General features: G+C 40.0%; 2 protein-coding genes across 2 annotated transcripts in view; one reads left to right on the plus strand and one right to left on the minus strand.

The window, feature by feature from the left end:
* Positions 1–1,555, minus strand: part of RTN4IP1 (reticulon 4 interacting protein 1) — a 55,349-nt gene extending 53,794 nt beyond the window's left edge. The window contains exon 1 of the mRNA XM_003781572.2: positions 860–1,555. Within this exon, the coding sequence (XP_003781620.1) occupies positions 860–1,133 (274 nt within the window). The 5' untranslated portion in view covers positions 1,134–1,555. The remainder of the gene's footprint in view (positions 1–859) is intronic.
* A 96-nt stretch (positions 1,556–1,651) lies between these two features.
* QRSL1 (glutaminyl-tRNA synthase (glutamine-hydrolyzing)-like 1) lies at positions 1,652–26,068 on the plus strand. Its single transcript, XM_003781573.3, has 11 exons — positions 1,652–1,789; positions 10,050–10,209; positions 10,540–10,638; positions 12,254–12,350; positions 13,033–13,209; positions 17,946–18,121; positions 18,201–18,313; positions 20,394–20,586; positions 21,081–21,198; positions 23,082–23,287; positions 25,822–26,068. The coding sequence occupies exons 1-11, from the start codon at positions 1,757–1,759 to the stop codon at positions 26,040–26,042; spliced, it is 1,593 nt and encodes a 530-aa protein (XP_003781621.1). The 5' UTR covers positions 1,652–1,756; the 3' UTR covers positions 26,043–26,068.

The raw sequence follows: 26,068 nt of genomic DNA on the forward strand, positions 1-26,068 counted from the left end.
GGGTGAAAAATAATTGTACTTTTACACAAAACCTTGTAGAACACTGGCCCATGGTTAAAACGCATATGGCAGCTTGCTTAAACCACTGAGGTTAACTGACCTGTGGTTAACCCTGAGGTTAATCATCCTAAAGATGCTTTTTTATTTCTTCAGTCAACATACTTGAGTTCCTGTAAGCAAGACTGAAAATACTTTTCACATTATTTTCCAAAGTTAAAGCAATTCACAAATACTAGTATTTTCAGCACCATAATAAATAATACATATGTAAGGAATACAGTGCTCTCCAAGCTTTGCCAATATCCTCCAGCATAAGTTAGTATTATTCCCCTTAGGAATGGGGCATAACAGGAAAGTGTATCTTAAATATTGAAGGGAGAATACAATAGCAGAAATGAGGAAAGTACTATCCATATTCTGGAGTCCTGTTCGGTTGCTTTGTCTACTGGACCAATAAAGCAAGCTCTGAATAACTGGAGAGCAAAGAGGACAGGAATTATCACAAAAATGCGAATTCTGAAAAAATGAAGAAACCTGTGATAGATTTCAGAATATCACAAAAATCCACAGGTGAGTACACCAGAAAGCAAACTGTAGACAAACTCTCAAGCCCCAGCCTGCATATTTGGAAGCATGGACACATTCTGTAAAAGATTCAAGTATATCCTGGCCACTGCAATTTCAAAATTTTTGGAAATTTAACATTTGCATAAGTATTATTAAAAAAAACCCTAAGGGATTCCTTCGTGTTAACCAAATAAGGGTAGTCAATAACTGACTTTTTAAAACTGAATACCTGAAGAAACTGATTCTTTTTAAGACAAAGGTAAGGAAAAATAAATGTCTTTTGGAAACTTACTTCTCATATTAACATCTATGGGATTTACACTCGCAGCGTGGACTTTGATAATGACTTCATTTGGATAATGTATGATAGGTATCATCATGTTCTGAGTGAATCGCAGGACTTCATTCTTCCCATATTTATCTATCACCCAAGCAGGCATGACAGTGCTCCTAGGACAGGTAGTACTAATTTTTCTAACTGAAGGCATTTGTACAACGTTGCTTCTCCAGAAGCAAACCGCAGTACGTGCATTTCTTCTAAGGACACACGTCTTCACAAATTCCATCGTAAACAGTGGTTGACCTGAATGCCACAATTAAAATACACTGGGACCGGATCAAACTCTCACCCCTGAATTCGGTGAAATTCTGCCAAACACACAGACTAGTTTCAAAATTAAAAGCATTCAAAACTGGGTATAAAGAAGTGAAGTTAACCTAATGGAGCAACTATAGAAAGAATATGAAATTGTTATTCTGCTCTTCACATCAGAAATGCTGCAATTAGCGTTCAAGTCCGGATTCTGTCCATTCTCCTCCCTCTTTTACACTCCCTTTCCCTTAAAAAAAAACAAAAGCAGGTGTGCACTCTTCTCCGCCCCCCAAGACCCCTGTGCTGAGAGCCCTTCGCTGGGCAGACAGACAACGTTCGCGATCCAAAGCCACAGAGAATCCGACGCTTCCAGACAAAACTCCTTGCTCGCCCGCTCTCGTCGCCGCCGGGATGGGTTTAAGGCGCTAACCAATCGCGTGCAAAGATCATTTCCTTGGGCTTCAGTTCAACCAATCGAAGTACTCGATGCTGAGGGGTCGGTGACGATCAAACATGGCTGCGCCCATGTCATTCAGCGGGGGCTGTTGACCTTTTGTTACCTCCTTGTCTCCCGGCCCTGGTGGTGACAGCCTGAGCATGAAGACCATGCTGGGCCGGACCCTCCGAGAAGTGAGTGCAATTAGCCCGATGAGGGGCCCGGGAGGGCGGAACGTTTCGTGGGCTCCGTGGATAAGGAGTTCCGGTCTGACTACTCACCTTGTTTGGCCTCGCCGCCTGCCCTTCAACTGGCTGGGGGATTCGGACCGTTTAGTTCTTAGGCTGCACTCACCATGCCTTACTCAAGAGTTAGAACCTCAAAAGGGGAGAGCTCAGCACTGCGTAGCTGTAGGTGGAAGCGCATATCCATGCGGCTTCTCGGGGATAGATGTTTACTCAAACTAGGGGGTTTTACTAGATAAGGGGGACTTTGCTGGACCACTTCAATTTCTCTTCTGTCCCCAAAATTCAGCCAGTGCAGTTCTCGCTAAGGAGCCTGGCGAATTTGTAGTTTGCAAAATCCAAACAATCTTTTTTTAGATCATTTTCTATGCTTTTCTTAACCACTAAGATACCAGATTCCCTAACCTATGCCTCCACTTCCTGGACATAACTTTAGGCTAAATCTGAATGCCTTCTGGACAGCTCTTCCAAATGTCCCCTAAGCACCTCAAACTCACTTAAACCAAAGTTGAAGTCATCATCGTAACAGGAGCCCCCCTTACCTCTCAAATACTGTCTTAAAAATAAACAACCCTCCCAAATTCTTCTCAATTCTTAATGTACCCTTTTTAATGCCCTTTATTCTTAGATTCTTCCGCATCTTTTATATTAAATAAATCATTAAGCCCTGTTAATATCTTGTTGATATGGCTGGACTATGTCCTCTGGTTCTGCTATCATAGCTTTAAGTCAGCTCTCATTGCCTTCTGGCCCATATCTCTCAACTTCTAGTACGGTCTACAGGCCCACTGCTATCATAATCACCTGCGGGGGCCCTTATTAAACTACAGCAGTGTCCCACTCTAGATTTAATCAGACAGATCTGTGAGGTAAGGGGTATGGTTTTAAAAGGCTCCAGCTGACTTCTGGGGATAAGTAGAAGCTGAGCACCTATGCTGCCTTTCATCTTCCATTCGTCGTTCCATCTGAGAAGCCATCTTTTTTTTTTCCTCCCAGCTGGCGTAATTATACAAAGCTGTAAGTCAGGCATCCTCAAACTATGGCCTGCGGGCCACATACAGCCCACCTAGGACATTTATGCGGGCCCCCCGATGTTCTTGCTGCCACTACCTGTCCTGCTTAGTAGCCTACTCATCCGGGCTGCATTCCAGCCCTCCAACGGTCTGGGGGACAGTGAACTGGGCCCCGGTTTAAAAAGTTTGAGGACCCCTGCTTATAAATTTAAAGAATTTTAAATTCACAGACTTTAAATAATAATAGTTCTTCCCCAAATTACAACATTATCTTACCATCTTAAATTGGATCTGACATACTGTCAGTGGGGAATCCAATTTGTTTTTTAAATATACAAAACTCCCCAAAACTTGTTTTAAAATATAATATAACCTATTAAATTGTGGTATTTTCTTTCTCTGTCTTTTCACCTGTCAATCTGAATAACAGAGAGGAACACTGTATATTCAGGGAGGTGGAAGGAAGAGCAAGCTTTTAAAGACAAAACAAGGAAGATTAAATAAATTATTCTGAATCCTTGCTAGCTACAAAGGTCAATAGCAAGAGTGGTGTCAGTTCAAGATGGGAACATGCAGCTGTTAGACATCCTTACAAAAGTGTTTGTATGTCTATGTGTAAAGTTGCAATAGCCTTTGTGAAAGGTTGTGGGTTTTGCAGGCTTTTGTGATAAGTTCTTGTTATCAGCCATTCATGCGTGAGAACCTTCACTTCGTGGCCTTCTCTGGCTCCATTTGTCAGGGTTCTAACACAAATGACTTTATTTTAATTTTCACAAGTTCTACACTTCCTCAATGTGGGGAAGATGAGTTAAGTTAGACTTTCTAACCTGAAGGCCAGGAGGTCCCCTATTGTTTTGAATAACCATGATTAAGTGGGCAGTTGCCTTGTGTTCCTAAGTAAACCCCATTAGTGTTTGTTTTGTTTTGTTTCTTTTGAGACAGAGTCTCACTATGTCACCCTCAATAGAGTGCCATAGCATGACAGCTCACAGCAACTCAAACCCGTGGGCTTAAGTGATTCTCTTGCCTCAGCCTCCCAAATAGCTGGGACTACAGGTGCCTGCCACAATGCCTGGCTGTGTTTTGGTTGTAGTTGTTGTTATTTGGCAGGCCTAAGCTGGGTTCCAACCTGCTGGCTCCAGTGTATGGGGCTGGCGCCCTAGCTGCTGAGCTATAGGCTCTAAGCCCCCGTTAGTGTTTAATTTGGAGCCACTCTTCTTCTGGCTACTATACAGGTGTCCATAAAGTCCTTGTGCAATTTAAAATAGTTGGCTATTTAAGGCCCCAAGGCTTTCTGCCTGTGAGGGGAAAAGAGGTTTTCTACGCTAGGTCACCTGCCCCCAAGAGCTGGAGTTGAATAAAGGGCATGTCACATCTACGTGCAGCTCCTGGGTTCTTTATGGTTTGTCTGAAACTTTTCAGCCTCAACTATTGGCACCACGCTGAAGAAGCACCTTTTTTGTGCTACCCTTGAGTAGTACTCTTCTGATGCCCTTGAGTAAGCCATTGTGAGAAACAACTTTTGCCTCATGGTGGGGGAGGGGAAAGAACCATTTACAGATGCTGGCCCAAGGTAAGATGGAGAGGCTGGCTTGGCATGATTACCTTCACTTAATTGTTCCTTGAACAAATACTTAGTAATGCCTACTGTGTGTGAAACATTATTTAGGAGTTATTTTCCCAGTACCACAAGTATCTTGTGTCCACTTTGTACTTTTTGCTCTTTACTGTACTGATGCCCCAAATTCTGCCAGTTAGTGAGTGATTAATTCAGTACGCATTCTCTTTTAAATACTATATGTACAGATGCCTTAAGAGAGTTGAATGATTTATTCACTCATTGATGTATATTACAATAGTTCCATCAAATTTCTGTGTAATATTTTAGTTCAGATAATCAATTGAAGAAAGGGGAAATTTGTGGGGAGGAAATATATGCACATATGAAGCAGTTTGGGGAGTGTTGTGGAGGTTTAAGGCAACAGAGGAAGGCGCCTTAGGAACAGGCACAAAAAGGAGTTTGTAGGCATTAACAAGTATTTGTTAAAGGAACGACTTTGTCACCCTCAGTAGTGAGTAATTGGTATATTTCATTCAGGTTACCAAATAATTTTTTTTTTTTTATTGAAACAGAGTTTCACTTTGTCGCCCTCTGTAGAGTACTATAGCATCATAGCTCATAGTAACCTCAAACTCTTGGGCTCAAGCGATTCTCTTGCCTCAGCCTCCCAAGTAGCTGGGACTACCAGTGTTGCTACAACACCTAGCTTTTTTTTTTTTTCTTTTAGCAGGCCTGGGCCAAGTTCAAACCCACCAGCCCCGGGAGCATGTGACTGGCCCCTTAACCACTGAGCTATGGGCACCCAGCCAGTTGTTGTTTGTTTTTAAGTAAATGATAGGTAGTAATAAATTTCAGGTAGTAGAAGTACTAGGAAGAAAAACTAAGTAGCCTGTGTGGTAAGAAGTAGTTGAGGCAGCTAGGCATTTTAGATAGAGTGGTCAGGGAAGATTTCTCTGAATGAGTGACATTTAATAGAGACCAGAAGGCTGTGAAGGGTGAGCCCTGGGAGGATCTGGGAGAAGAGTGTTTCAGGCAGAAGAAGGGAAGTGCAAAAACCCTGAAGCAAGAGCAAGCTTTACAAGTTCAAGGAATAGCAAGAAGGCCAGCATGCCTCGGGAGAAGTGAACGAGAGAGTAGTGGGAGAGGTTAGGGAGGTAGGCAGGCGCCAGATCATGGAGAACCTTTGTAGCCATAGTAGGGAGTGCAGATTTTTTTTTTTTAGTGGTGTCTTTCTCTGTCTCCCAGGCTGGAGTGCAATGGCGCAGTCATGGTGCCCTGCAGCCTCCAACTCCTAGGCTCAAGGGATCCTCCCTCTTTAGCCACCTGAGTAATTGGGACTACAGGTGCATGCTACCATCCCCGGCTCAGTGTGGATTTTATTCTAAGTGTAATGAAAAGTGTCTGGAAAGTTTTGAGTCTGTGATGATCTGATTTAAAATTTTACAAGCTCCTTGAGGTTACTGTTAAGGACTATGACCTACAGGAAAGCAAACAAGGAAGCAAGAAGACCAGTTAGAAGGCTGTCACATTGGCAAGAGATGATGGCAGCGTGGATAGGCTGGTGGCATAAAGGTAATGGGAGTGGGTTTGGGTTTTTTTTTTTTTTTTTTTATGTTAGGGCTTGCAGATGGGTTGGATATGGGGCTTGGGGAAAAGAATCAAGGAGATACTTAGATTTTTGAACTGAGCAGTTAGGGAAATGGTAGCATTTACCAAGATGGAAGAGACAAAGGAAGCAAGTTTGGAGGAGTAGGTTATTAAGAATTCTGTTTTAGACATTAATTTTGAGATGCCTCCTGGAAACCTAAGTAACGATGTCAGTCAAGCAGGTGGATACAAGAATTTGGAGTTCAGGAAAAAAGCTGGATATAAGGACATAAATTGACCAGAGTATAGAAGATAATTAAAGCTATATGGCCATGTGAGATTACCTGAGAAGTTGAGTGTAAAAATAGAAGACCTAAGATTTTCCAACATTTAGAGGCCTGTACCAGGAAGTAAAGACAGCAAAGAGACTTGGAAGAATGGCCGGAAGGACAAGCAGGAGTAAAGAAGCATTTCTAGGAGGAGTGAGACTTCTGTGGAAGGCTCCTGAGGACTGTAACGTGAGCACTGGGCATTGCTGGGGATCTGGACATGCGGTTCCTTGGAACATGAAGATAAAAGCACAAATGGAGTGTGTTAGCTTGGTGCTAAAACCAGCGGGGCACTCAGCCCTCAAGAGCTCTCCTACACTTTCAGCATTTTTCAAGGCCATTTGTTCCAAGATAGCTTTTTTCCTAAGTGAATTCCTGTGTTATCTGTCAAGTTTATAAAAATGTTCTCTACTTTTTTACAGAGGAGTAAATACCCTAATACCTTGCGTATAAAATACTTCTGTATTATTATGGAGAATAATTAAACAGGTTGAGCATCCCAAATCAAAAATCTGAAATGGTCCAAAATCTAAAACTTTTTGAATGCCATGACATTCCAAGATCATGCTCAAAGGAAATGGTCTTTGGAGCAGTTCAGATTTTGGATTTTTTAATTAGGGATGCTCAGTCCGGAAGCATAGAATGCAAATACAGCATTCCAAAATCTGAAACACTTCCAGTCCCACAAATTTTGGATAAGGCTACTCGCCCTGTAGTAGATGGTTCAGAGCGTGGGTTTTGGAAACCCCGTCAGTCCTTGGATGAATCCCAGCTCTGCTGCTTTGTAGCTCTGTGACCTCAGGCAGGAACTTCAGTATTTTATCTGTAAAGCGGAGATAATATCCGCCGTTCAGTGTGGATACAAAGATTAAATGAAAGATAAAGCATCCAGGACAATGCCTAGAACTAAGCTATTAACAGTTTTGCCGAAGGGACTAAATTACTAATAAATAAATTACATGTGTTTATAATTTTCCTTCCCCTGCTTTCTGAGAGGCAGCAGTTCCTGAGGAAGTTTTCTTAATTTTTCTAAGGTATATTAGTTTTTCTATTGCTATGTAACAAATTAGTACAAACTTTGTGCTTACAGTAGCGTAGTCTTATTATCTCACAGTTTCATGGGGCAGAAGTCTGGCCATGGAGTCGCTGGGTTTTCTGCTCAGGGCTGCACAAGGCTGAGAGTGAGGTGTCAGCCTGCGCCGAGACTTCGTCTGCAGCTCCAGGCGTCTTCCAGCCTCACTAGTTGTTGGCAGATTCCATTTCCTGCCATCGTGGGCCGAGGGCCCCAATTTCTTACTGGCTGTGGGGGTAGTAATGTCAGTGAGCTGAGAGGCAGGAGATGTGGAATGATTGAAGTGATGTTTAAGAGATTCTGTGATGTACTCTGGGTTGTGACCCAGACAGTTTGCAACTAGGTGAGGTGAAGGAAAACTGTGTGAAGTGAGGGCAAGGAACCGAGAGGGCAAATGTCGGTGTACACAGACTTGAAGTTTGGGTGAGCAAGAGTGACAACAAAGATGGTGGTGAGCTAGGTGCTGAAACCGCCAGTGACTGAGAAGTAGAACCTGAGAGACTGTAAAGCAGCACACCAGCAGGGGATACTCCCTCCGGGGCGTGTGCTCCAGATGAGCCCTGATCCTTTTTTCTCTTTCTTTAGAGACAGAGTCTCACTTTATTGCCTTTGGTAGAGTACTATGGTGTCACAGCTCACAGCAACCTCCAACTCCTGAGCTTAGGTGATTCTCTTGCCTCAGCCTCCCGAGTAGCTGGGACTACAGGTACCCACCACAACACGCAGCTATTTTTTTGTTACAGTTTGGCTGAGGCTGGGTTTGACCTCACCACCCTCGGTATATAGGATCAGCACACTACTCACTGAGCCACAGGCGTCACCCAGCCCTGGTACTTGAGGGAAGAGAAAGGCCTGAGGAACAAGGAGAACACTACCTGTCTGTCTATCCCCCCCAAACAGATGGACTCCGTGATACACGGTCGGTAGGCCCTAAGCAGAAGTGACTGCTAGGGAAGGTCTAGTTTCCATTAGAGGAAAGACTTGCCATGGAGAGAGAACTTTTTTTCAGTTGACTTTCTTTTATATTCAGAGATGACACCTGCAGTTTTGTCCCTGGGGAGCTGTAGTTCATGTTTCCAACTCCCTTTGGTCCCTCCATACTAGCTAATTAGCATCTCTGTTTTCAATTCCCTTACTGATTTTCTCTGACCTGGAGTTCCTTGAAATGGTCCTATGAGGATCAGCACCATCTGAAATGAGTGCTCCTGCTACCTCAGTTTTTGCCTATCTGACCACATTTGTGTCTCCGCAGCTCGGACAGCAGTTGGCAAGTCAGAAAGCAGTGTGAGGAGGTGAGGAGCGTAGGCATTGGGCGACTTGGGGGAGTCGGGTAGGAGAGAAGGCAGCAGACACCATTTCCTGATTGGTAGCTTGCCGTGGAATGGGCCTGCCTTTCTATCTCTCCATCTCTCTAGCTCTGGGCTTTGCTAGGTCTGACTCCTTCTGACAGCCTACACTGTCTTCTTTCTTCCCACTCCATACACACAGTATTAGACCATCCTGCTTCCATTTCTTTCTAGCTTTTTCTAAAGAGTTTCTATTTCATACAAACTATTCAACAGAAGTATCTCTTCTTGTCACTAAGTTACCTCCTCAGTTTAAGTCAAGCCTCACTGCCCTCTCGTCCCAGGAGCCCTCCCACAGCCTCAGAGAAATGGTCAGGAGCATGTCTTATGAAGTCACCTTGTCCTTTACCGTTTGTGTGACATTGGACAAATCCTTCAACCTCTCTGACCTTCAGTTTCTTCATTTCTCAAATGCAGTTAATAATTCTTAAGTTGTATGGTTGTTTTAGGAGTTAAATGAAGACATAGGGTTAAATGATGTGAAGCGGCCGTGCCTGGCTCTTGTTAAATACTCAGTAACTATTAGGTCTTCCTCTAGCCCCTTATCTCTCAGCTCCCATCTTATCCAACTCTCTTTTCAAGTAATCTTCAAAGTTTGGGTATCATCTGTGACTTCTTGTTATTCATTCCTCTTAGCTGATTAGGGAGTACTAATATTATTACTTCCTAAAGGAAACATTAACAATCATCACTTCATCTCAAGGCCCTGCTTCCTGTCAATATACGTGTTCTGGTCACTTGTAGAACAGATTATTTTAACACTTTCTTTACTGGCCTTCCTAATGCATCAGAGACAGAATTTCAGAAAGGTTTGTTTTTTTAGTTTGCTCTTGAATGTATGTTTTATAAGCATTTTTCTCAGTTCATACCAGCACGTACTTGAAGTCCACAATACTTATTTAGAGCTATAAAGTCCGACAGAGCCTCCTTGGGTTCATTCCTCTGTTTTCTCTCTGGACTGCCTGCGCTGCAGCTAAGCTATGCTCTGTACATCCTCACCCACCCGTCAGCCTGACCTCCCCTGAACTCTCAACTTCTGACTTTGAAGCAGAAAACTAGCCCGGGAGAAAGATGTCATTTCCTCCACCTGTTCTCAAGCTGATCCGTGTGCTACCTTTGTTCACTACACTGAGTTAGAGATGATTGGTTCTCTAGGTTTTGAACCCAAGCCTCACTTCATATTTTTATATGACACTATATAAATTTTATGTTAACACTTAGCCTCTCTATCATTCCTTTCAGTATAATATTTGAAACTTCTGCAGACTCAGTGAAAGGTTTTTGAATTTTATATGCTGTAGGTTTCTGCGGCACTGAAACAAGGCCAAATTACACCAACGGAGCTCTGTCAAAAATGTCTCTCTCTCATCAAGAAGACTAAGTACCTAAATGCCTACATTACTGTAACAGAAGAGGTAGCCTTAAAACAAGCTGAAGAATCAGAAAAAAGATACAAGAATGGTAAATTACTTTTAATTACACTTAATCATTATATCTCTAGAGAGGGAGTCTAATTGGATGTAGCAGCCTCCATTTGGCAAGTGAAACTTTAAACATAAAACATACCCTTATTTAAAGAACTTGCTGCAAGGTATAATAAAAATGATGTTAAGGATATGTGATGCTGTATAATGTCCAACGGTATTAACTTCTACTAGTAACAAATTTGATTTCTGAAGAAGTATCTTTGCCAAAAACTAGTAGTTACTGTAGTAACAGGTATCAATATATCCTTATATTGATATTTTGAACTGTTATGTCCAATATTACTCTTTTGGTTTTTTAATGCAGGTCAGTCACTTGGGGTTTTAGATGGAATTCCTATTGCAATCAAAGACAACTTTAGCACATCTGGCATTGAGACAACATGTGCATCAAATATGCTGAAAGGTAAAGTTGACCAAAGTATTAATAATTTTGTAAAAGTATTTTTTAGTTTTAAAGATACCAAAGTCCCAAGACAATCTCAGACTAATTATATCTTTGAAAGGAGTACTTAGTATAGACTATACGTAGTATTATCTGTTTTTACTGTTTATTCTTTAAGAACGCAGAATTATTCTTTACAGGGCTAGGCCAGCTTAATGAATGAACGCTATTTCAGAAGTTTTAGAAGTCCTATATTTTAGGGAGACTTAGTAACTGACCACGGCAAACACACTGATATCTAACTCCAAATCATTAATAAGCAGGAATAAGGGCTCGGCGCCTATAGCTCAACCGGCTAAGGCGCCAGCCACGTACACCTAAGGTGGCGGGTTCGAATCCCCAGCCCGGACCCGCCAAACAACAATGACGGCTGCAACCAAAAAATAGCCGGGCGTTGTGGCAGGCGCCTGTGGTCCCAGCTACTTGGGAGGCGGAGGCAGGAGACTCGCTTGAGCCCAGGAGTTGGAGGTTGCTGTGAGCTGTAATGCCACGGCACTCTACCCAGGGGGACAGCTTGAGGCTCTGTCTCAAAAAAAAAAAAATAGGCAGGAATAAGTATGAACCGGCCGTCATTACCCCTCTCTTGTGGATACTACTAACCAGTTGTATTTATTTCCTGATTCCTCCATCTCCTATACTACAGTATAATGATACTTAGTTTTATTTTCTTAGAGTTCAGAAAGTCAAAAAGAAGCTTGTTAGGATCCTAGGAGAAATAAAGAAATGGAGAAAAGGTTATTCAGAGCGCTGCATGATAAAAGTAATATTACATGAGGACTCTGCACCCCATTCCTCTAATAGGTGAATGTTGTTAATTGTTTTAGAATATACGCTGGAGCTTTTTAATAGCTAGAGGAAATTTTAATTGAGGATAAAGATCTATTTCTAACCAGAAATACATAAAAATTACTGTGAGGTATGACATCATCAGAGAGGAAAAAGTCAACTACAATGAGCAAATAACAATTCACAATTAGTTTCGAATGAATTGGGTACATCTCTGACTATTGTGTGGCATTTTGTAGAAATAACTGTTGAAGTCAATGTTTTCAGATTACAAAAATACCAAATGCACAGACTATCTTTGGAAAATATATATAGTTAATAGTAGAAAACATCGACTCCTGGAATAAAGTACAACGTACTATTTAAATTAGGAATAATTAAAACATGTCAGTATGTCCGTATGAATCCCTTAATTACAGTTTAAAATCTTTATTTTTTATTTTATTATTATTTTTTTTAGAGGCAGAGTCTCGTTTGCTTGCCCCTGGTAGGGTGCTGTGGTATCACAGCTCACAGCAACCTCCAACTCCTGGGCTTCGGTGATTCTCTTGCCTTAGCCTCCTGAGTAGCTGGGACTACAGGCACCTGCCACAATGCCCGGCTATTTTTTGTTGTTGTAGCAGTTTGGCCAGGACCGGGTTCAAACCCTCCACCCTCGGTATATGGGGCCAGTGCCCTACTTACTGAACCACAGGCGCTGCCCTGCAGTTTGAAATTTTATTTCCTGAATATAATTTTTACATGTTCACTGTTTTATCTCCTATCATAAAAATGATTGAATTTTTCTCAGGTTATGTACCACCTTATAATGCTACAGTTGTCCAGAAGTTGTTGGATCAGGGAGCTCTGCTCATGGGGAAAACAAATTTAGATGAGTTTGCTATGGGGTAAGTAAAATTAAAATTTTATTCTCTTTTATTCCATCTATACCAGTGTTTTTCACCTTTCTTATCTCACAGCACACTTGAACCTACAGTTGAACTTGATCAAAAAAGAATAGAAAAAGGGATACACTTACTCTGCTTTGAAAATAATTTAACTAATGATGCCTAAAATTTGGGGTGGCACACTGGTTAAAAATCACTGATCTATACCTTTAGTTTCACTAAATGTAGGTACCTAAAAGTAGGGAGGTGATTTCTTGAGGATTCCAATGCCAGCTTCTTAGTCCCTGTGTGATTATGTGGTTTGATAGACATATGTGTGTATCTCAGTTTGGTTTTAGTGTGCATTTCCCTCGTGACAAGTGATGTTAAACACCTTTCCATGTGTTTATTTCGCCATCCATATATCTTCTTCAGTGAATTATCTATTCAGATTTTTTGCCTATTTTCCACGAGGGGCATCATCTTCAGTGGAATCTCTTCTTAGCAGACCAGTTCTGTCTACTTCCTGCCACAACTGTTCTTCCTTCCCTTCCTCCTCAACCATTTAATTAATGAAAACTACTTCTTTTCCAATGTATGCTTCAGTGGATTATCAAAAGCTCAATGAGTGTCAGAAGCAAATACTCAGAAAATGAAATGAAGGTTTTACTAAGGCGTCTCTCTACTCTTCCTCTCATCTCAGTTCTGGAAGCACAGACAGTGTATTTGGACCAGTTAAAAACCCCTGGAGTTATTCAAAACAATATAGAGAAAGGAGGAGGCAGAAGCCACATGGCGAGAATGAAGATTCAAATTGGGTGATCACTGGAGGAAGCTCCGGTGGGAGCGCCGCTGCCGTGTCAGCGTTCACGTGCTTTGCGTAAGATGCTTCTCTTTAAACCTTATCCGAATACACATAGTCATAAGCTGTATGCAAAATCCAACCATGGAGTAGCGCATACCTTGGGATTTTCATTTCTTTTTAGTGATCTATTTGTGTTCAAATGTATATCAAAACTGTGTCTTATAAATACACTTCACCTGTATAGTTTGCTACATATATTTTACACATTTAACTTTAAAATAATATTTAAACTTTTCTTTTATAGTATCTGGTTCTCTTAAAAACATAGTTTTATGGATCTTGCAGAATAAAGCATTGACATAGACGGACTTCACCAAATTTCATTTTTTAAGATAATTTATTGAGTGTTGGCTCTCTAGTTATAAAATATTTAGGGACTAACATATCATGGCTCTAGTTGAGTGCTGCTGGACTACACTGTCAGTGGTGTTATCCTTTAGCTAAATGTGACTTTTGTGGGGGAGGGGGAAAAAGAAAAGAAAAGAATGTTCAATATAAATATCAATATTATATATGTATATATATCAATATCAATAAGATAGTTAAAATAGTGTTTTCACAAATCTGCAACTAAAAATATATGTCAATCAGTAAAACTTTTTTCCTTGTTAGGAACTGGTTCTATACATCTCTCATACTTTGTATTTGGTAAGAATCTATTGATCATATGTTACTGCTTTATAACCATCTATAAAGCATTTCTTAACCACCTACAGAAGAGGAAGTAAATATGACTACTGTTATATTATGTCAGTCTCAATTTAACTAAATTGAATGTGTCGCTTTAGTAATACTGTATGTATTTTATCTCTCCTTAATTATCCACTAAAACTAAGCTCTTTCACATGCACATTCATTACAACAACCAGTAAGTTATTTTTAGTTTTTAGCACTATGGAGATTTAAGTTCTACAGATTTTATTTTTCAGTTTTCCTGAAGTCTTATTAGCAAGTAAAACCACTTCACTGTATCTCTGCGGAATCGTATGGCGTTGCATTAATATTAATGGGCGTTCTGACAAGTTAGGACCATAGGGTTGGATGCCTCTTTTCTACCCTCATCCCACTTAGCGTTCATCTTTCTGAACATGCTTTGAGAAGATGGCACTTTGACACATAATTCCTGTGGAAATGTAAGGTTTTTACTTTTACACAGCAGCCAGTGAATGCTAATAAGCAAAATGTATCCTTTAAAGCTGTGAAAGCCAGCAGCAAGCAGTGGTCTGATTTTGTAGCTTAAATGGGCAGGGCGAGAAAGGAAACCTTATTTGCATTTTTCTGTAGGTCACAAGTGCCGAGTTGTTAGAAGTGTTGTTCAGTCCAGAGCTTCACCTCAAACGTAATCGATAGAAGCAGAGACCTAAAGTAACCTGAGCTTGAATATATCCCAACTATAAAGTATGCTGCTTTTGTTGCCCCCTTTTTGGTTTGTTTCTTTTATATTGGTTTAAAAAACGGGAACATTCTTAGAGTACTGGGCAGCCATGAAAAAGGATGAGATAGAGCACTGTGCAGTGACATGGAAAAGATATCCAAGACGTCTTTTCAGTTAACAACAACCGCAAAATAACTTGCAGAACAGTGTGGATCGTATGACTTATTTCTGTTAAAAATAATAATTAGGTGCATGTACATGTTATTGTGTAGATATGTCTGGAAGTCTGGATAGATACAAAAACTCATAGCAAGGCTATTATGGGGACTGTGATTATAAGAGAACTCTGACTTGATACCCTTATATAATATTTTAATTTTTACAGTGGCTGTGTAACGCTGTTCTACAATGAAACTATGTTTTCCCTGAAATATTTTTCTTTAAATAAGAGTATATAATATTTGTATATTGGTACCTGTGATATTTTGATAGAGGCATGCAATGTGTATTAATCAAATCAGGGAAATTGTGGTTTTGGTCACCTCAGACATTTATCATTTCTTTGTGTTAGGAACATTCCAATTCCATTCTTTTGGTTGTTTTCAAGTGTACCATACCTTGTTGTTGACTATAGTCACTTTGTGAGGCTACGAAATATTGTTCATTCTATCTAACTAGATGTTTGCACCCGTTAACCACCCCCACTGTATCCCTTCTTCCCCACTACCCTTCCAAGTCTCGGGTAACCATCATTCTACTCTATATATGAGATCAGTTGTTTTAATATTTAGCTCCTTCATATAAGCAAGAACATGTGAGATTTGTCTTTCTATGCTTGGCTTATTGGACTTAGCATAATGTTCTCCGTTTCCATTCATGTTGTTGCAAATGCCTGGATTTCAACCTTCTTTATGGCTACACGATATTCCATTGTTTATACATTCCCTAATTTTTTTTTATTCATTTATCTACTGGTGGACACTTAGGTTAATTCCAAATCTTGGCTGTTATGAATCTTACTGCAGTAAACATGGAGTGCAGATGTTTTTTGGCATAGTGATTTCCTTTCTTTTGGATATATACCTAGCAATGGGATTGCAGGGTCATATGGTAGTTCTATTTTTAGATTTTTTTTTTTTTTTTTTGAGACAGTCTTAAGCTTTTGCCCTGGGTAGAGTGCTATGGCGTCGTAGCTTAAGGCAACCTCCAACTCTTGGGCTCAAGCGATCCTCTTGCCTCAGTTTTTCTGTTTTAATAGAAACCAGCTCAGGGTGGTCTCGAACTTGGAAGCTCAAGCAATCCACCCACTTCAGCCTCCCAGAGTGCTAGAATTACAGGTGCGAGCCACCATGCCTGGCCTATTTTTAGATTTTTGAAGAACCTCCATACTGTTCTTCATAGTAGTTAAACTAATTTATATTCCCAAAACTGCTTTCTTCATCATTGATTATCTTTTTGGCCGAAGCCGTTTTAACCTGGGTGAGATGATATCTCATTGTAGTTTTGATTTGCATTTCTCTTATGATGGGGAGCATTTTTTCATATACTTGTTGGCCATTTGTGTGTCTTCTTTTGAAAAATATCTATGCAGATATTTTGCTCATTTTTTAATCAGATTACTTTTTCCCATTAAGTTTTTGGAGCTCCTAATCTATTCTAGTTGTTGTGGTAAAATACACAAAATATAAAATTCACCATCTTAACTATTTTAAGTATATAATTCAGAAGCATTAAGTACATTGTTGTGCTCCAAAAATCTTTTCATTTTGCAAAACTGAAACTCTATACCCATTAACCCTTCTCTTGCCCTTGGAAACCACGCTTCTCCTTTCTGTCTCTTTGAATTTAATTATTCCGGTCCCACATGTGAGTGGCATTATATAGTATTTGTCCTTTTGTGACTGGCTTATTTTACTTAGCATAATGTCCTCTCGGTTAACTTTCTGTTTTTCTGGCTTTTTAAAATAAGAATATCACAAACTCTGTAGGTAACTGGGTAAAGAAACGAACAAATGGGCAGTGCCTGTGGCTCAAAAGGGTAGGGTGCCGGCCTTCTATACCAGAGGTGGCGGGTTCAAACCCAGCCCCGGCTAAAAAAAAAGAAAAAAAACAATCACTTTATAGTTGGGTAATGCAAATACAACTAGATGTGAAAAATTATTAAAAATGCACATAAACTAAACTTTTTGGTCATCAAATTAACATGAATTTTTAAAAACTAGTACTGAGTGATGATGTGAAAGATTAAAACAAATCTGATTTACTGCAATTAGAAATATAATGTGGAGGGCTGGGCATGGTAGCTCAGGCCTGTAATTCTAGCACTCTGGATGGCCAAGGCAGGTGGATTGCTTGACCTCAGGAGTTTGAGACCAGCCTGAGCAAGAACCAGGACCCCGTCAGTACTGAAAATCGAAAAACTATCTGGGTAACAGGCACCTATAGTCCCAGCTGCTCAGGAGGCTAAAGCAGGAGTATTGCTCAAGCCCAAGAGTTTCAAGTTGCTATGAGCTATGATGCCAGGGCGACTCTATCTCAAAAGAAATATAATAATATAATAATTTATTTCTCAAAAGAAATAAATATAAATTGGCATAATCTTTCTGACAAGTAACTTGACAATATATATCAAGAACTTAAAATAATAGGCAGACCCTTATGCCCATTAACTCTTCTTCTTGGAAGGTAGCCTAAAAAGTAATCAGATGTATAGACAAAGATTTATGTTTGAAGGTTTTCATTACAAAGTTATTTATTTATAGTTATTATAGTTGGAAACAACATATTATGTTCAAAGCGTTTCATTACAAAGTTATTTATTTTATTTTATTTTATTTTTTGAGACAGAGTCTCACTATGTCACTCTGGGTAGAATGCCCTGGCATCACAGCTCATAGCAACCTCAAACTCTTAGGCTTAAGAGATTCTCTTGCCTCAGCCTCCCAAGTAGCTGGGACTACAGGCGCCTGCCACAACGCCTGGCTATTTTTCTTATTGTTGGCTCAAAAAAAAAGAGGGGTGTCACCTGTGGTGTAGTTAGTAGGGTGCTCCCCCATTTACCAAGGGTGGCAGTTTCCAACCCAGCCCCAGCCAAACTGCAACAACAACAACAACAAAAATAGCGGGCAATGTAGCGGGCGCCTATAGTCCCAGCTACTCGGGAGGCTGAGGCAAGAGAATTGCCTAAACCCAAGAGCTAGAGGCTGCTGTGAGCTGTGATGCCACAGCACTCTACCAAGGGCAACAAGGTAAAACTCTATCTCTAAAAAAAAAGAAAGAAAGAAAGTATACATTGAAAAGTGTAGATTTCAGATGTAATTAGAAATCTAACTGTAGGTATGCCGTCCTTTTACAGCTAATTCTGTTTGATTTCCAGGGCTTTAGGATCAGATACAGGAGGATCAACCAGAAATCCTGCTGCCCTCTGTGGGCTTGTGGGTGTCAAGCCAAGCTATGGCTTAGTTTCTCGTCATGGTCTCATTCCCCTGGTGAATTCGATGGATGCGCCAGGAATCCTAACCCGATACGTGGATGATGCTGCAGTTGTGTTGGGTATTTTTTTGATTCCATACCACTTGAAACAGTTTCACTGTAAGACAGGGTCTGTCGCTCATAAGTATTTTCCTTACAGGTATGCTGGCTGGGCATGACCCCAAAGATTCTACCACAGTACAGGATCCTGTTAAGCCATTCACACTCCCCAGTTTAACAGATGTCAGCAAACTATGTATAGGAATTCCAAAGGTAAATTCTTCCTTTCATTACTTTACAGAAATACTGTCAAGTCAATAGAGAGCACAGACTTGGGAAGCAGACTGATAGGGTTTGAATCCCTGCTCTGCCACTTTTATTAGCCATGTGACTTGAGCATGTCACTTATCTCTTTAAAGCACAATTACCCTATCTGCAAAATGGGGATAATAAAGTATTGACCTTAGTGATTTATGAGGATTAAATTTGATAGTCATAGGGCCAGGCATGGTGGCTCATACCTGTAATCCTAGCACTCTGGGAGTTCAAGGCAGGTAAATTGCCTGAGCTCATGGGTTCAAAACCAGCCTGAGCAAGAGCAAGAGACCCTGTCTCTAAAAAATAGCTGGGCACTGGGCAGCGCCTATGGCTCAAGGAGTAGGGCGCTGGCCCCATTTACCAAAGGTGGCAGGTTAACGCCCGGCCCTGGCTAAAAACTGCAAAAAAAAAAAAAAAAACTGGGCATTGTGGCAGAAGCCTGTAGTCCCAGCTACTGGGGAGCCCAAGAGTTTGAGGTTGCCTTGAACTATGATGCCACAGCACTCTACCTAGGGTGAGAAAGTAAGACTCTGTCTCAAAAAAAAAAAAAATTGGGTAATCATGTTAAACAGGTATTTATAAACTTTTTCTCTAAAGGGCCAAATATTTCAGATTGTGTGGACCATACAGTCTTTATTGTAACTATTTATCTCTGCCATTATAGTGAGAAAATAGCCATAGACAATATGTAAATTAAAAATGTATCTGTGTTCTATGGGCGGCACTTGTGGCTCAGTGAGTAGGGTGCCAGCCCCATATACCGAGGGTGGCGGGTTCAAACCTGGCCCCGGCCAAACTGCAACAAAAAAGTAACTGGGCGTTGTGGCAGGCTCAGCTACTTGGCAGGCTGAGGCAACAGAGTCGCCTAAGCCCAGGAGTTGGAGGTTGCTGTGAGCTGTGTGGCACCACAACACTCTACTGAGGGCGATAAAGTGAGACTCTGTCTCTACAAAAAAAATAAATAAATAAAAATGTACCTGTGTTCTAATAAAACTTTATTTCCAAAGAAAGCTGGATGGTCAGCTCTGGCCCATGGGCCATAGTTTGCCCATCCTTTATATAAAGGACTTAGCCCAAATCCATACCTTGCATAGTAAGACCTCAAGAAATGTTACAATCTTTATCATTATAATATCATCACTACTATAACGCTATTACTGTAGCAATTGAATAATTCATACATGTAATTGTGTTTAATTACCTTATAAAAATATTAAACTTAGCGATATAGTAATGCTTTAAACCTTTTAGAAATCTTTTAGAAAGATAAATTACAGAATAATGAGTTTTCTCAACCTCAGTGCTGTTGGACTTTTGGGCTGTATAATTGTTTGTTGTCGAAGACTGTTCTGTGCATTGTAAGATGTTTAGTAGCCTTGCTGGTCTCTACCCCTGATGCCAGTGATGCTCCCACCAATACCACAAACCCACAACCAAAAATGTCTACAGATGTTGCCATATGTCCCTGGGTTGGGGAAAATGTGACAAATCGCCCCCAGGTGAGACCACTGCAGTGGAGAAATACTACTTTCTTTAAAATATTTCATTAAAGTGATTATCTGTACCTTCTTTTGAGAATTTAGAGAGAGGACAAGTTTTAAAAAAGACCTACTTTGGAATCTAAGATTCTCTGCTCACCTCTATGCAACGTTAGGAAAATTACTTAACTTCTCATCTCAGTATTTTTTGTTAATAGAATGAAGGATGATGATACTGACATTATGGACTTGTTAAAAGCATTAAATGAGAGAACCTTTGAAAAACATCTAGCAGAGTACCTGAGTTATAATGAACATTTAACAAGTATGTTCCCCAATTAGATCTCTGATCTTTTACATTATTAGATCCAGGTCATAATATCTAGGACTATGTTTGTTATGCCATAAACTCTCCTAAATGGATTCTATGTTTCTAACTACCTACCAGCAATTTTATAATATTTTCTAATGTATTACCTAAGGTCCTGGAGTACAAATTTTTATAAGACCCTCTATACAGATGTCCTAATTTCTGTATCTTGACTTTTTTCTATAAGGAGTATCTTGTACCAGAATTATCAAGTGAAGTACGATCTCTTTGGTCCAAAGCTGCTGACCTCTTTGAGTCTGAGGGAGCCAAAGTAGTTGAGGTATCCCTTCCCCACATCAGTTACTCAATTGTCTGCTACCATGTGTTGTGCACATCAGAAGTGGCATCGAATATGGCAAGATTTGATGGTCTACAATATGGTAAGATGGCAGGGTTTCTGGATTTTTAAAGTAGCATCTCAAACATTTGAAAGTTTCACATAGTAGTGACAATTACTGCCTGCAACAGTGTTAATGATTCAGAGAAGGAAATCAGTGAATCGTTCTTTGACATTTTAGAATTGTACTGTGCCATTCGTTATAGTATTTCTGTGTGTAGTTGGCTTCTCTGGACTGTGACTGTCTTGAAAGGATGCTATCTTGCCTTGGTATGCTCGGCTCAGCCCAGTGTGCCTAGCACAGGGAGAGAAAGAGTCCAGTCAGTGTTTGAATGAATGAGGGAGTAAACACATTTTCTGTCTTGGTTATTTTCTTCTCTCTTCATCACCTGTCAGTCAGTCACGAGGCAGGCAGAGAAAAGAAACCAGTGGAGGACGCTCCTTAAATTTTCGTATCAGTCACAAAGATGTGAATTGAGGCCCAGTTTTAGGCAAAACTTTGCTTCCTTTCAAGTAATATTTAATCTCTGTTTCTAGGGCACAGATGTGATATTGATGTGTCCACCGAAGCCATGTATGCTGCGACCAGACGAGAAGGGTTCAATGAGGTGGTGAGAGGAAGAATCCTCTCAGGAAACTTTTTCTTATTAAAAGAGTAAGTCGGGCGGCACCTGTGGCTCAGAGGAGTAGTGCGCTGGCCCCATATACTGGAGGTGGCAGGTTCAAACCCGGACCCAGCCAAAAACTGCCAAAATAAATAAATAAATAAAATATTAATTAAAAAAAAAAAAGAGCAAGTCAGTTACTTTAGGAATTTCCTCCATTCTTGAAACCTCGAGAGTAAAGTCAGAGCATGTTTGTCAGGTCTTATAAGTCAAGCTTGTTCCTAAAGAAACAAAATCTTTATCATTTGAATTAGAAAAAGCCTGTTTGTGGCACTTTTGGTTCCTAGTATTCAAAACCAAAAAAATATTGACACTCTAGTTAAATGATTAGTACAAACTACAGTCAGCCCTCAGGATCCATAGATTCAGCATTTGTAGAGTTTTGATTCAACCATGAATCAAAAATATTCAAAAAATTGGCTCAGCACCTGTAACACAATGGTTACAGCAACAGCCACATACACCAAGGCTAATGGGTTCGAAACCATCCTGAGCCAGCTAAACAACAATGACATCTGCAACAAAAAATAGCTGAGTGTTGTGGCAGGCACCTGTAGTCGCAGCTACTTGGGAGGCTGAGGCAAGAGAATCACTTAAGCCCAAGAGTTGGAGGTTGCTGTGAGCTGTGATGTCACATCACTCTACTAAGGACGACAATGTGAGACTCTTGTCTAAAAAAAAAAAAATTCAAGTTTTGAGAATGCTATTAATGTAGTATTTAAGCCATCAACTGTTGTTTTTGTATAAATCATATGTGATGCTTGCATTGATCTCTCTATAGACCCTGCAATCAAATGATAGTAAAGACACCTGATATTTCTATAGGACTCTTTTAGAGTAAAAAGGATTTCACATTTTTATCTTAATTTATTTGGACCTTAGCAGAACTGGAGTTGGTTTTTTTTTGAGACAGAGCCTCAAGCTGTCCCCCTGGGTAGAGTGCTGTGGTATCACAGCTCACAGCAACCTCCAACTCCTGGGGTCAAGCGAGTCTCCTGCCTCAGTCTCCCAAGTAGCTGGGACCACAGGCGCCGACCACAATGCCCCCAGCTATTTTTTGGTTGCAGCTATCATTGTTGCTTGGCGGGCCCGGGCTGGATTCGAACCCGCCAGCACAGGTATATGTGGCTGGCGCCTTAGCCGCTTGAGCCACAGGTGCCGAGCCGAACTGGAGTTGTTGTATCCATTTTTACAGTTGAGGAAACTGAGGCTAAGAACAGTTCTTTTATCTAATCTTTCTTAACCTTTTTCTTTTTCCCTTTTTTGGTATCATTGACTTATGGTCACTATTCCTTTGGGCTTTTTCCTTTATCTTTTTAGTAAAGTAAATATTCTTTCAAAGTTTCACATTTCCATTCAGGGGCTATGCCTATCCCTGAAATACAAAATTCAAGCGCTATAACTTTCCCCAGTTTCCGTTTTCAGAACCTATTTTCTAGGATTATTTCCTAGTGTCTAAGGTAGATGCCATATTAGAATTTTGCAAAACCTCAAAAGTCCTTATAATGATTCGTTTTCATTATGTTCGAGATGAAGTAAAGGATTATAATAAGAAATTTGACCTCGTGTACCACTGTCTAGTTTTGCAACTTTTCGAAAGTTGTTCAATTGCTACATACTTTATTTTCTGCACCTGAAAATGAATGTTCCAGGTTAGTGATGTCCCCGGAGTCATTAAATATTTTGTGATTATATGTGTAGAATTGCATCTAATAGTGAATTCTAGATATACAAAGTAGAATAACAGCACAGTTGGACAGAATTCATTTTTATATGTTGAGGTCTTAGTCATGCCTGCTCAAGAATTCAGTGGCTCTGCATAAAGCCTAATGCAAGAGAATTGATTCAAATATCATCTGTTTTTTCCCCATAGAAACTATGAGAACTATTTCATCAAAGCCCAGAAAGTGCGACGCCTCATTGCTAACGATTTTGTGAATGTTTTCAATTCTGGAGTAGATGTCCTGCTCACGCCTACCACCTTGAGTGCGGCAGTGCCATACCTGGAGTTCATCAAAGAAGACAACAGAACACGAAGTGCCCAGGACGATATTTTTACACAGGCTGTAAATATGGCAGGTAGGGATGCCTCAACCACATTTTGGTTCTGTTCGAGTTCTTCGGCAGGTATCTCGGTCTTCAACTTAAGTTCTAGAGACTGTTCCTTAAGAGCAAGAGTCTTGTCTCTCTGGAATGTTTAGGTAGGAATGTATGTGCCTGTGTGTGTACTCTCACCACACACACCTCACACACGTGGATCTGAACTAATACTCTTAATAGGATTTTTTAACTTTTATTTTGAAAACTTTCAAATCTACAGAAAAACAAAAAAAGTAGCGTGAAGATGCCTCAGGTGCTTCACGTTCCTGCTTTGTTCCCTTCTCTTTGTCTCTCTCTTTCAGTACACACACAAACACGTTGTTTTTAGCTGAATCATTGACAGAAACCTTCAGCCGTTATAACATCTAAATACTTTAGCACAAATCTTCTGAGAGTAAATTCTCCAACTTAGCCATAATTTTATGACGACACCTAAGAAAACTAACATGAATTCAGTAATAATTCAAATATAGTCATAGTCAGATTTTCTCAACTGTGCTAAAAATGTCTTTTATAAATTGTTTTCCTCCTAATATGGCATCTGTTTATGATATCTTTTTAAAATCTGGAATAGCCACTACACCTCTGTTAGTTTTTCTTAAAACCACATTAGGCTATGTTACAATTTTTGTCTCAATCATCACATATAAGGTAGAAAATTAAATAAAGATAATATAGAAGACTCAAGGAAAAGGAAAGTCTGTTTTTGTCACCTGTTTTTTAGTTACTGTGTTCCTTCTTCCTTCCACCTTTGTCACTTCTTTGGGGTTTGGAGAAATTTCTTTGACCATTCTTTTAGGACAGGTCTGCAGGCCACATATTTGCTTTCCTTCTGAGAATATTTTAATTTCCCTTTCCTTTTGGAAAAGTCATTTTGCTGGACATAGGATTCTAGTTTTCTTGTCTTTAGCGCTTAAAAAATGTTGTGCTACTTTCTTCCATCCAGAATAGTTTCTAATGAGAAATCCTCCACCTTCTCAAAACTTTCTTTTAAATGATGTTAGCCTTTTTGAACAGTGCAGTACATTTGTCCTATCGGATGTCCCATTCATAATCTGGATTGGTCACATTGTTTCCTCATAATTGGGCTGAGTGAAATACCTTTGGCGGAAATATTACATACTTTTCACGTCAGGAGACAGTTAAATCCAGTTTGTTACTCTTTGGAAACTAAGTCGACCAGCTGTTTAAGAAGGTAACTGTCAGATGTTTTCCTTATAAAGGTAGTTTTTTCCTTGTATCAGTTATAAGCAATTTATATGGTGATATTTTGAGACTGTGTATACATATCATATACTCTAATAATCTGGAACGCAATTATTTTAGCGTCCATTGATGATCCTTGCCTGAACTAATTATCACTTAAAGAATTGCAAATTCAGTCTTCTCTAATTCTATGATTCCTTCTGCATTTATTAACTAGCAGTTTCTCTGAAGAACTTTCCTTTTTATAAAATTGAATGTATTATAAGCAATTATTGTCATTATTTTCGATGCTCAGATTGTTCCAAATATGTCCAGTAGTTGCCCCTTCAAGTTGTATGTATCCTTTAAAACTATCCCCATTGGCTCAGCGCCTATAGCTCAACCAGCTAAGGCGCCAGCCACGTACACCTAAGGTGGTGGGTTCGAATCCCCAGCCAGGACCCGCCAAACAACAATGACGGCTGCAACCAAAAAATAGCCAGGCGTTGTGGCGGGTGCCTGTGGTCCCAGCTACTTGGGAGGCGGAGACTTGCTTGAGCCCAGGAGTTGGAGGTTGCTGTGAGCTGTAATGCCATGGCACTCTACCCAGGGGGACAGCTTGAGGCTCTGTCTCAAAAAAAAAAAAAAAAAAATATCCCCATTAAATTTTGAGAACTTCCTTGTTTTATGGCATAACAGTATGTTCTGGGTATTTGTGCTTTCTGTGCCCCAAATCTGGAATTAAAACTACCCTGAGCTAACTTCTTATCTAATGGATTGGCAAAAATTCAAAAACTCAGACACACTCTGTTGGCAAGGCTTTACAAAGAAAATAAAGCATTAATTTTGCCAGTGGAAATTCAAAATGGCACAACTTCTTTGTAGGGGAGTTTGTTAATATCTAATTACACACACATTGATCTTTTGGTGAAGCAATGTTTCATCTAAAAAACTTTCAAGATTATCAAAAAACATGCATTCAACATAATTCGCTGGAACATTATATGAAATCACTAAATACTGAAAACAACCTAAATGCCCAACCATAGGAGACTGGTTTAATGAATGTGGTAAAACTGTGTAATGGAGTACTTACTATACAGCTGTAAAAAGAGAATGAAGGTTTCTGTGAACTGGTACAGTGATTTCCAAGATATGTTGTTAAATGAACAAAGCATGGTACAAAAGCATGTGTGTTCTATAGTATTTTTTGTTGTTTTTTTAAACCTTATCCCATCTTCACTACTTACTAGCACTGGAAAATAGGAGAGGTGTCTGCTTTTAGGATGGAGAAGTAATCAACTAATGGGTTTCTTTCTTCTCCACAGGGCTACCAGCAGTAAATATCCCCGTGGCACTCTCCAACCAAGGGTTGCCAATAGGACTGCAGTTTATTGGGCGTGCCTTTTGTGACCAGCAGCTTCTTACAATTGCCAAATGGTTTGAAAAACAAGTAGAGTTTCCTGTTACTCAACTTCAAGAACTCATGGATGATTGTTCATCAGTCCTTGAAAATGGAAAGTTAGCTTCTATGTCTCTAAAACAATAGAGATAATTGTGTCATGCAAATTAAAA

This window comes from Otolemur garnettii, unplaced genomic scaffold (assembly GCF_000181295.1).
Source record: "Otolemur garnettii isolate 467f Iridium unplaced genomic scaffold, OtoGar3 scaffold00002, whole genome shotgun sequence".
Taxonomy (NCBI): Eukaryota; Metazoa; Chordata; class Mammalia; order Primates; family Galagidae; genus Otolemur; species Otolemur garnettii.